Source organism: Labeo rohita, chromosome 17 (genome assembly GCF_022985175.1).
Source record: "Labeo rohita strain BAU-BD-2019 chromosome 17, IGBB_LRoh.1.0, whole genome shotgun sequence".
Classification (NCBI taxonomy): domain Eukaryota; kingdom Metazoa; phylum Chordata; class Actinopteri; order Cypriniformes; family Cyprinidae; genus Labeo; species Labeo rohita.
Window position 1 is genome coordinate 290,547 of NC_066885.1, and position 12,251 is coordinate 302,797.

The following is a 12,251-nucleotide window of genomic DNA, read 5'->3' on the forward strand; positions in this document are numbered from 1 at the left end:
AAATTACTATAGCAAAAATGCAGTAACCATTTTTTTTGTGTATAAACAGTTTTACTACAAATACCAAAACAAAATTAGTAATAAATGTACACCGTACAGGACACACAGGATGAATATAGAGACATGTACTTGTCTAGATCAAATCTGAATAAAAAAAAAGAGAAATTTAGAGGCAGATTTTTATGTATGTGAAATTTAGCTAGCAGGAAATGATGTTATATTTTCCTATATTCTCTTTTGAATAGTCAAACAATCCAAAAAGAAAACATTTTTAAAACACTAAGAAAAGTAACTTACAAAATTAGATCAGATGAACATTAATAAATCTTTAACATTAATAAAAGTTTTTCACCCAGTGATATGATATATATGTGCCAAAACCTAAAAATGTTGTAAAATGTTTCTCACCAGTTTCTCCGGATGGAAGTCCAGCTCTTCCGACAGCGCCGCCTGATCGCTGAGTCTCTGCCGCTTCCTGTCGTCCCGCTCCGTCGGTCTGGAGACGTTCTGGAGACGCTGCGGCACTTTAAACACAGAGTCCGTCTGCTCCTTCTCTTCCTCCTCCTCCTCCTCCTCACTGGAGTCCTGGAGCCGGATGATCCGCGAGCGTTTGTTCTTCCCGTTCCTCTCTGACTGGATTCCTCCGGCAGCGTTAGCTCGGATCTGTCGGATCTGGACTCTGCGGCGCGTGGCGTACTGCTTCCTCCCGTCGACGTACGAGTCTTCGTGGATCACCGCCACAGGCTCTTCCTCGCCGTCACTCTCATCCTCCTCATCCTCACTCTCGTCAACCACAAAGCTGTCCTCGCCGTACGTCTCGTCCTGTTCTGGGACCTGAAGCAGCGGCAGCACAAACACACTGAGTTTCTCATTTAAAACTGACAAAACCAAAACAGGACAGATTGTGATGATATTCAGCAGCTGATTTGTAAACATTCTCACATTCTGAAGTTCAAGGTGTTTAATGAAGCGACTCAAACTTACCTGTGAGAAGATATTCATGCTATGTTTGGGTTTATACGTCATTCGGACCCGATTCTGCACCGCTGGACTCCTCACTGACTTCAGATAGAACGCCCGCATCTCAGAGTCTGATGACAACAACAGAAATTAAAATCAACCTTTCTTAATATTTCATGTGAGACGTAACCTTTTATACAGGGTGAGAAAAAAAACATCTATAGTATATAAAAACATTCAAAAGTTTGGTGTCTGTTTCAAAAACAGGTTTTTTCTGCTAACCAAAACTGCATTTATGTGATCAAAAATACTGTAAAAAATGTGAAATATTATTACAATTTAAAACAGCTGTTTTCTATGTGAATATCTGTTAAACTGTAATTTATTTCTGTGATGCGCAGCTGAATTTTCAGCATCATTACTCCAGTCTTCAGTGTCACATGATCCTTCACAAATCATTCTAATATGCTGATTTGCTGCTCAAGAATCATTTATGATTATTAGCAATGTTGAGAACGGTTGTGCTGCACAATATTTTTGTGCAACCTGTCAAACATTTTATTTTTCAGGATTCACCAATGAATAGAAAGTTCAAAATTACAGCATTTATTTTAAACAGTAATATTTTGTAACATTATAAATGTCTTTACTGTCACTTTGGATGAATTTAAAGTGTTTCTGATGAATGTTAGTGAATCTCACCGTTCAGACCCTGTGAGCATTGAGTCGCATTCACCACGAACCCCTGCAGCGAGTGATTCTGTTCTTCTCCATCATCTTCATCTGACGAAACATCATCATCTTCAGAGAGCTCGGCCTCCTCATCCAGAAACTGCCGTCCTTCACGACGGACCTTCTAGAAGACACAAGAAGCCATGCGTGAGATCATAATCCAATACGTGCTGCTCCGTCCGTATGTGTTCGTGTTCACGTGACCGTACATGAGGCTTCCTGACGTGACGCGGCTCCACGGCTCTGGGCTGATGAAGGGAGACGTCCTGAAAATCATCATCTGACAGCTGATCTCCAACTCCATCGCTGTCCTCAGACTGAAGAACACACAGAGAGTGAATAAATCGAGAGCTAAAACACACACTGCAGCTGAACCGTGAGCGGTCGTACCGTGTTTAACGCAGCCGCACGTTTCCGTCGGGCTTGAACAGGAGAATCCACATCACTGCTGATCTTTGACTGCTACAGGAACAAAAACACACACACACACACACACACGTTAAGTACTACATGCAGGGTTCCCACACTTTGGTTAACTTCAAATTCAAGGACCTTTCAAGGACTTTCCAGGTTCAATGCCCTCAAATTCAAGGATTTAAAGTGGGGACAGCAAGGTTACATTGTGTTTCCTTATAAGACACATTGTTACAGTTTTCAAAACACAACTATGCAAAAAAGTTTTTTTGTGCATTTATTTTTGGCCATATGACAGAGATCTGATATTCTATTTGTGGCATTTCTGTTTTGCATAAAACAAAAGAATATTCAATACATTCTATGCTGTATTCTAAAAGGATCTGATATTAACTTTTCCATGGATTTTACTGAAAAGAGCTTAGGCTCAGGTAACATTAAGTTAATGTACCACGTAAATGTGCACAACTAACATAAATCAAGCAAGCTATTATGCACAGGCAAGTGTTGGCTAAATAACAGATCGGAGGGAATAATATGGCATTTTTCTTCTTGCACAAAATAAATACAAGCACTTTCAAGGACCTGTATCTATGTATGTTTATTTTCAAAACTTTCCAAAGCCTTGAATTGTTTATTTTTTTTCAGATTCACACAAGGATTTCAAGGGAACCCTGTACATGTGTGTTTGCCATCACTTCTAGATACTTTTTTTTATCTCAATACAATACTTGCAAATGTAACATTTGTGTAAAATATTGTAACATTGCATTTGCAAATAAAGTACCATTTCCATCATGTGTTCAGGGGAACACAATTCTCATTTCCTGGGGAACTGGAACAAAGTATCAGTAATAAAATAATAAAAATGCTGCTATTGTTTTTCCTACATAATAAATAATTAATAATGTGCAGGTGAATGCAATAAACGCTGACATGTTATCTCGCATTTAGATCAGGGTTGTTATAATTAACTAATACTAAAACCATAAACAAAAATTTTGAACTGAAATATATATTTAAAAAAATATATATGAAAAGAAAAAAAATATTTCAGCTAGTTTCCAAAGCAACATTTCTTATTTTCATTTATTTTTACTAACTTGAAACTGAAAAAAAAAAAAAAAAACTATTAAAAACAATACATACATAAAAAAAAACAAATGTGTTAATATATAAATAAACTATTTTACTATTTTCTTCTTTTAATTATTCTGTAATGTGTTATAATGTGACCCTGGAGCACAAAAACAGTCTTAAGTATCACGGGTATATTTGTAGCAATAGCCAAAAATATACTGTATGGGTCATAATGATCGATTTTTCTTTTATGCCAAAAATCATTAGGATATTAAGTAAATTTTATGTTCCATTAAGATATCATGTAGATATTCCTACTGTAAATATATCAAAACTTAAATTTTGATTAGTAAAATGCATTGCTAAGAACTTCATTTGAACAACTTTAAAGGTGATTTTCTCAATATTTTGATTTTTTTGCACCATCAGATTACAGATTTTCAAATCGTTGTATCTCGGGCCAAATATTGTCCTGTCCTAACAAACCATACAGCAATGGAAAGCTTATTTATTCAGATTCCCCTATGACTGGTTTTGTGGTCCAGTGTCACATATGTGCACATTTTCATATCAAATAAAAAAAATGATCCACCTTAAGATTTAACGTGTATGTTGGCATTTCTATCCAGGTTTTTTTTAATGTGATATCCAAAATTTTCCATAAAAATCCCTGTATGGAAACAGCTAATGCCATATGATAAACCAGACAAAAATCTGACCTCTGGAGAAAACACCGGATTGACTTTATGAGTCCTCAGAGGCGTCTCGTCTTCACTTTCGCTGCTCAAAACGCCTGAAACGCACACATCACACACGCTTATTACAGTCTGTCCTAAAACATCTCTGTACATCTGTAAAACATTAATAAGATTATAAACCTGCGCATGAGGGCCGCTGCTCCTGAAGCGTCTTTCCTCTCTCAAACAGCGTCTTCTGTAAGGATCTGTTCACTGACGGACGTGAGCGCGTCTCATCTGCTCTTCGGCCCAACGGAGACAGGAACACGTGGTTTGGTGTGGAAGCGCTGGGTCTCGTCCACTGATTCGAGACCAGCGGCGACTGCTCAGATCTCGTGAGCGTCGAGTTTCCTCCGACCGGACGAGGCTGTGGAGTCGAGACGACCGGAGACGCTTTCACAGCTGATGCTGCTCCTGGATCAGTCGTTTCCTCTTCCTCAGACTCAAAGCCCAGCTCAAAGTTGACAGAGAAGAAGTCCTGCGAGCAGTTGAAGTTCTCCTCAGATTCTCTGCTTCCGTCCGCAGGAGTCTGCTGCTTGTGCTCCGGAGGGTTTCCATCAGGTCCTGTGCTCCTGTCCGGCGTCTGAACGTCAGGAACGCTCATCTGGAGGAACGCGTCGTCATCTTCGAACAGGTCGACGCTCTCGTTCAAGCTCACCTGGTCTTCTTTTTGCTCTTCAGCTTTGCCATCAGCGTCAACATCATTCTGGTCGTCGTCAAACAGCTCGTCCCAGTCTGGAGAAACAGCGCCTCCTGCTGGTTTCTGATCCACAGGATGGTCCTCAGGATCTTCGTTAATCGACGGCTCGTCAGCGATCAGGCTGAACGTCACATGAAACTGATCGTGAAACGACTCTTTAGGTGGATCGTGGAGGTTTGTGTTGAACTCAGAGTCCTGCGGTGGAGATCTGGACAGGAGAGCTCTGACATTAGCCAGGATCGTCTGAAATGCTTTGTTCGTCGGATCGTGACGGCAGCGTTTAGGACTGACGTTCTGATGTTCAGGCTCATAGAACATGTGCTGAAGATCCTCGCTCTCGTCCTCCTGAACGCAGGGATCTTCTAACAGATCAATCAGATCCACCTCAGTCTCTGCGCTCTGATTTAAAGCCTCTTCTGTGGCGTGTGGAATCAACATCACAGATCTGCTGTTGTTCTCTCGTCTCAGATCTTCACGGGTCATATCTAAGCAGGGATCAGCATGTGTGAGTCTTGTCTCACGATCAGCCGTGTTTGATTTCGTTCTTTTCTCTCTAGTGATTTTGTCAGCGTTTTGTTTTGTTGTTCTTCCACCATCAACATCCTCCTTCTGTAGATGCAGCATGAGCTCAGACTCAAAACTACAGTCATTCTGTGAGGAGAGAAGATCATCAATGAGATGCAATTGATTAATCACACACAACAAGCGAATGCACCGCATGGATATTTGTATATGCATATAAATAAATTATATTTAATTAAAAAAAAAAATAATGATATAAAATACATATAAATATAACTGCCTATCCATATGCAAGTGATACATTAAAAAAAAAAAAAAAATGTATATATATATATATATATATACACATACATACATACATTATATATTTATATGGATACACCTTAATAAAATATGGTTGGTGATATTAACGTCCTGTTTGTGGCAAATTATTAGTGGTCAGAAACAAAATAAAGAATAAAGTTTGATTGTTTTTCTTGTGAAATTCCCATAAGTTTGATGTGTGATGTATCCATATAAATAATTATTATGTATATATAAATAGACACAAATTGATGTATATATTTAAGAGAAATGTTATTTATGTACAAAATATTTATATTTATATATAATATAAATTCTATAGAAATTATAATAAATACATATACTTGTAAATATTTCTTAAATATATACATGGATGTGCTTGTATTTATATATGCATAATAATTACACAGTACACACACATATATTAGGCAAACTCAAACTTTTATTTTGTATGCGATTAATCACGATTAATTGTTTGATATATATATATAATATATATATATATATATAATATATATATATAAAATATTATTTTTATTATTTTCGATTAATCAAAATATCCAGCATTAGCAGGTATTACAGCTCTGCATAATCTGGGCCTAAATTCATTGTATTCTAAATTTCTAAATTTAATTGGCAATCAATTGTTGAAGCTATTAAGGTGTGCTGACCCAAAAATCTTGTAAAAACCTGGACCAAGTTTAAACCAGTAACCAGGCAACACAGCTGACATGTATATATTGCCATTATTCTGTAATCAAATTATTATTGTTATTGCTGAAAATTATTATTGCTGCTCTTTAATGATAATGTCAACTTACTTCAATGTATTTGCACTAAAAAATGATAAGGATTTATGCTGATATCGTCCAAATCCACACTTTGCCAAGGGTGTTTCCAAACTTTATATATATATATATTCCAAAATATATATATATATATATATATATATATATATATATATATATACACACTGCCACTCAAAGTTTGGGGTCAGTAAGACTTGTAATGTTTTTTAAAGAAGTCTCTTCTGCTCATGAAGACTGCATTTATTTTATCAAAAATACAGAAAAAAACAGTAATATTGCAAAATGTTATTACAATATAAAATAATGGTTTTTATTTTAATATACTTTCAAATATAATTTATTCCTGTGATGCAAAGCTGAATTTTCATCAGCTGTTACTCCAGTCTTAAGTGTTACATGATCCTTCAGAAATCATTCTAATATGCTGATTTATTATTAGAATTATCAGTGTTGGAAACAAATATTTTTAGGACCTGTGTTCTTTTTAACTTGTTATTCATCACAAAATCCTGACAAAAAAAAAAAAAAAAAAAAAAAAAAAAAAAAAAAAAAAAAAAAAATCACAGGCTCCAAAGAAATATTTATATAATGAATATGACGCAAACCTGCAATAATGAAATACGTCAAATAATACAAATATCCTTTATGCATTTAATCCCATTTTATTAACAGATGTCTTTGCTGCCGTCCTTTGATGATCCAATTCAACCATACTAATAAGCAACAGATAATCTAACATTTGTTTTCCCTTTTTTTTTTTTTATTGCTGAAGAGTTGACGTTTTTTTTTTTTCTGCGGTCTACTCTACAGACATGAATTTACTTTTCTCAAAGCCTGAGGCTTTTGGTGTGAAAAGGCTTTTACATTTGCCAAAAGTAGAACTTTTTAAACTAAAAACAATCAAGCCCTGCCCAGATTTAAAAAGTAACACAGAAGTAAAGGAAGACACTACTTTCCATAAAAAGTGACTAAGTAACGTAATTAGTTACTTTTTTAGGGAGTAACTCAATATTGTAACACATTACTTTTAAAAGTAACTTTCCCCAACACTGCATATGCATATAAAACAATATAAAATATTATATATATACACATAAAATGTACATATAAACAAAAAGATTTAAAATAGACACATTTTCATAATAAACACTCAATTCATGTTCGATATTATGCATGTATGAGGCCGTCAGTAGATTTTCTATCTGACACAAGAACAAAACAAGCTTGTGTGCGTTACTGACTGAACATGTGACCGATATCAGTCCGTCAGCGACCGTCAAACATCCGACGTGAGCTGCGTGACATCCGACAGCATCCGCTCATGATACAATAACAACGAATCCCTAATATTCCAAATATAAATGCCATAACGAGGTCATCATGTGATGCGTCATGTGAGACGGGAATCAGGCCGCGGAGAATGGATGCTTTGTGCGCCGCCGACGCTTCTGACCCAAACTATGCGCACAGCAAAACGATCAAAGTCATTAATCATCTTTAAAATGCCACACGGCCCGTTTTTAATGCGGTATCGCAGCGTTTATTTGAAAAACGAGCCTCTCGCTGAGACTGATCCAGTCCAGCGGCTCCAGTAAATGATCTCATTACTGCAGAAACACAGCAGATCAATATCTGATCCTCATCGGCCGCTGCTCTGACACGCTGAAGAATAGCGCGTCCAGTGTGTCGCTCTGCGCTCGTGGACATGTAGGTCACTCGGCATGACCCACTTCCTGCCTGCTGCGCTTATGTAAGTGTTCTGAGCAGCGTTACATAAGATGGCATGTATAGAGACGTTCACATTCACTGCGAGCACAAAAAGCCTCCGGCCAAACGCTGACGTCAAACACATACATGAGTCACTCGCACATCTCAGGCTTCCTGCAGGTAAACCTAAGACTTTAAGATCATTTGAAGAACAGCTAATGAAAATGTAGGTAATAAACTGATCCATACCAATTCTGAATCGCTGTCTGTCAGTGTGAATGTAGTGCAAACACATTTGTGACCCTGGACCACAAAACCAGTCATAAGGGTCAATTTTTCGAAATTGAGATTTATACATCATCTGAAAGCTGAACAAATAAGCTTTCAATTGATGTATGGTTTGATAACATAGGACAATATTTGGCTGAGATACAACTATTTGAATATTTGGAATCTGAGGGTGCAAAAAAAAAAATCTAAATATTGAGAAAATCACCTTTAAAGTTTCCAAATGAAGTTCATAGCAATGCATATTAGTAATCAAAAGTTAAGTTTTGAGATATTTACAGTAGGAATTTTACTAAATATCTCCATGGAACATGAACTTTACTTAATTTCCTAATGTTCTTTGGCATAAAAGAAAAATCAATCATTTTGACCCATACAGTGTATTTTTGGCTATTGCTACAAATAAACCCCAGCGACTTAAGACTGGTTTTGTGCTCCAGGGTCAGATATAGAGAATCACACAGCTCTGCTCTTGATCTACAGCTCCGTCTGACGTCAGAGTTCAGTTCATTCTCTGAATCACAGACTTTATGCAGGTAAACTGAAGACTTTTTAAAGACCTTTGTTTGAGATCAAGCAAAGAAAATGTAAGCAATCAAGAAGTGTTCTCTAAATCCAGATGTCTAGAGAACAACTAATCGCTATTACTTTTTAATTATGTTTACAACAACTAAATAAACAGCTTAAGGCTTGAATCTCTCTGCTTCCAATTACTAGAATATGAACACACTGCAAAAAGTGCTGCTCCTCCTCAGTATTTCTGTCTTGTTTTCCAGTACAAATACCTAAACATCCTTAAATCAAGACACATTTGTGACCCTGGACCACAAATCTTTGGCCCCAATATTTGGCAGAGATACAGCTTTTTGAAAATGTAAAATCTGAGGGTGCAAACACATCAAAATATTAGAAAATCACCTTTAAAGTTGTTCAAATGAAGTTCTTTGCAATGCATATTATTAATCAAAAATTACGTTTTGATATATTTACGGTAAGAAATTTACAAAGTATCTTCAAAATATCTAAAGCTTAATTTAATTTTTATATTTTTTATTTGTTATATGTAATTATTTTTATATTTGCTTATAAAATGTTGTACAATTATTAATGATTGATTTTTTTTAATGTATCAGTTTTTTTCTAAATGTATCACATTATTTTTAAATGACAAAATTATTTAAAATTATTTTATTTTTGGAAAATTAACAATTATATAAACATATTTCCTTTTTTTTAAATTACATTATTTAAAATATATTTAAATTATTATTATTATTATATTTATTTTAAAATTATATATTTTTGGAGAAACTATATTTTAAATTACATATAAATAAGCTTTCCATTGATGTACGGTTTGTTAGGACAATATTTGGTGGAGATTATTTAAAAATCTGTAAAAACCAAAATATTGAGAAAATCACCTTTAAAGTTGTCCAAATGAAGTTCTTAGCAATGCATATTACTAATCAAAAATTAAGTTTTGATATATTTACAGTAAGAAACTTACAAAATATCTAAAACTTAATTTAAATTTTATATTTTTTAATTTGTTATATGTAATTATTTTTTATATTTGTTTATAAAATGTTGTACAATTATTACTTATTTTTGATAATTTTTTAAAAAATGTATCACATTATTTTTAAATGACATTATTATTTTAAAAATGTACAAAAAATTATTATAAATTATATTATATTATATAAAATGAATAATATAATTAATTTCTCAATTATATATATTTAAACATTAAACATTATTTAAAATATATTATTATTATTATTATTATTATTATTATTATTATTTATTTTAAAATTGTATATTTTTTTGAGAAACAATATATTTTTCAATTATATATAAATAAGGTTTTCATTGATGTACGGTTTGTTGGGACAATATTTGGCCAAGATACAATTATTTGAAAATCTGGAAAAATCTAAATATTGAGAAAATCACCTTTAAAGTTGTTCAAATGAAGTTCTTAGCAATGCATATTACTAATCAAACATTAAGTTTTAATATTTACGGTAGGAAATGAACAAAATATCCTAATGGAACATGATCTTTACTTAATATCCTAATGATTTTTGGCATAAAAGAAAAATTAATCATTTTGACCCCTACAATGTATTGCTGACTATTTCTACAAATATACCCGTGATACTTTAGACTGGTTTTGTGCTCCAGGGTCACATTTACTGGAGATGCAAAATGATAGAAGACATGAAGTCTGCTCTAATGGACTCAAAATAATAATAATAATAATAATATAATAATAACCAAAGGGAAAACAAGTTCTTTTCCCCCACCCCAACGACAGATATTTGTTCTTATTTTAATCAAAAACTCACTATATTTTGTTTCCATTTTACATTTGCATCTCCAGTAAATGTGTCTTGATTTAAGAAAGTTTAGATATTTGCACTGGAAAACAGGACAGAAATACTGAGGAAGACACTGATGTTTGCAGTGGTATAAAGCCACAACTTTATTGATTTAAGACTTTCTGCTCTTGTGGAAAGATGAATTAAGACTCTGAAAGCCGCAGAAACCCTGAGTCAGCACCTGAAACACGTCCATCAGACGACCAGCGCTCAGAATTCATTTAAACCACTGGCAAACGATTCAACGCAGTGAATACGTTCAGACAAATAGAGCGTGAGACGGCTGGACGATGGGTTCTGAATCATCGTCTGCTTATGTGAATGTAGTACAGATGTAAGTGATCCGTCAGACACACATACGCTACCACAGCTCTGCTCTTCAACTACAGCGCGTCTGACGTCACAGTTCGGTCCGGCGTTGATTCTCTGAACTCACACAGAAAACAACAGATAAACTTCACTGAACCTCATATAGGGCTCCTGTGATATAAGAAATACAGACTGGTTTGAATAACAAAAACACAGGCAAAAAGAGATGATTTGTTTCTGAAAACCAATTGGGCTAATGGGCCGACGTGACGCTTTCAGAAGCCTGTTTAGATTCACAAACGCAGGTTTAATGCTCTTCACCTTGACAACTAAGACTCTGAGATCCGTATCAGGACGTGTGTGTGTGTGTGTGTGTGTGTGTGTGTGTGTTTCACCTGCTCCTCCTGTCTCATCCGGTCGATCAGCTCCATGATGGAGGTGAAATGGAGGCATCGCTCCGAATGTCCCACGCTGTGAGTGTGGAGCGGCCTGTTCTGCCAGTGCCTCCACTCCCATAGGGACAGCTCTCGGACGGGCCCCGACACACACGGACCCTAAACACACACACACGCACACACACACACACACAATATTCAGGTGTGAATTTAAGGTTTATGCATTTAAATTGCATTTGATTTCCATGCATTTGGATCAGAGTTTGAACATAAATTAATAAACTTAATATGACGCATCACTGTCAGTCAAACAACGAAACGGGTCAGATTTCTGTCATAGTACTAATAAACTGACTGACCTCAAAAACACAGGTTTATACACTTATCATCAATAATTCCAGTATGTTTCAGTCTCTAAACATTGCTTGTTCCACAGCTAGTCAATATTTTGACTGAATAAATGTAACTGTGAACAGATTTATGCTGATATTTATTTGAATAAACATTTTGAAAATATGATGATTTAAATGAAATCAAATAGTTCATAATAAACAGATTTTTTGAGAAATCTGAGCTGTTTCATTAACCCTTAAAGACCTACAACATTTCCAGACCTATTGTAGCAGTCAGCATCAAGTGCCATACATCATTATAAACTTGAAGTTTCAGTCTAGCTAATTTAAAGTCCCAGTTTTCCTATTGTCTTCTTTAAGATTGGATGAATTTTCAAAAATTTAAGGAAAACGCAAGCAGAAACTCTTGAAGTTCTTTAGAAAGTTGCATTCGGGTGTTTTACACTTCCAAATAAAATCCTGCCTACATCTAACATTCGCCAAGCAAGTTCAAGCCATTTATTACAATATTGTTATAGACACTTTTCAGTGACAAACGGGTCTGTTTAGTTTACT

General features: G+C 35.0%; 1 protein-coding gene across 2 annotated transcripts in view; it reads right to left on the reverse strand.

Annotated features, from left to right (window-relative positions):
* Positions 1-12,251, reverse strand: part of fancm (FA complementation group M) — a 44,890-nt gene that overhangs the window by 2,642 nt on the left and 29,997 nt on the right. For both annotated transcript variants that reach the window (XM_051132784.1, XM_051132783.1), the window contains exons 13-20: positions 11,344-11,502; positions 4,065-5,274; positions 3,906-3,979; positions 2,083-2,154; positions 1,902-2,009; positions 1,663-1,816; positions 985-1,091; positions 409-834 (exon numbers count right to left, since the gene is read on the reverse strand). In XM_051132784.1, coding sequence (XP_050988741.1) covers positions 409-834; positions 985-1,091; positions 1,663-1,816; positions 1,902-2,009; positions 2,083-2,154; positions 3,906-3,979; positions 4,065-5,274; positions 11,344-11,502 — 2,310 coding nt within the window. The remainder of the gene's footprint in view (positions 1-408; positions 835-984; positions 1,092-1,662; positions 1,817-1,901; positions 2,010-2,082; positions 2,155-3,905; positions 3,980-4,064; positions 5,275-11,343; positions 11,503-12,251) is intronic.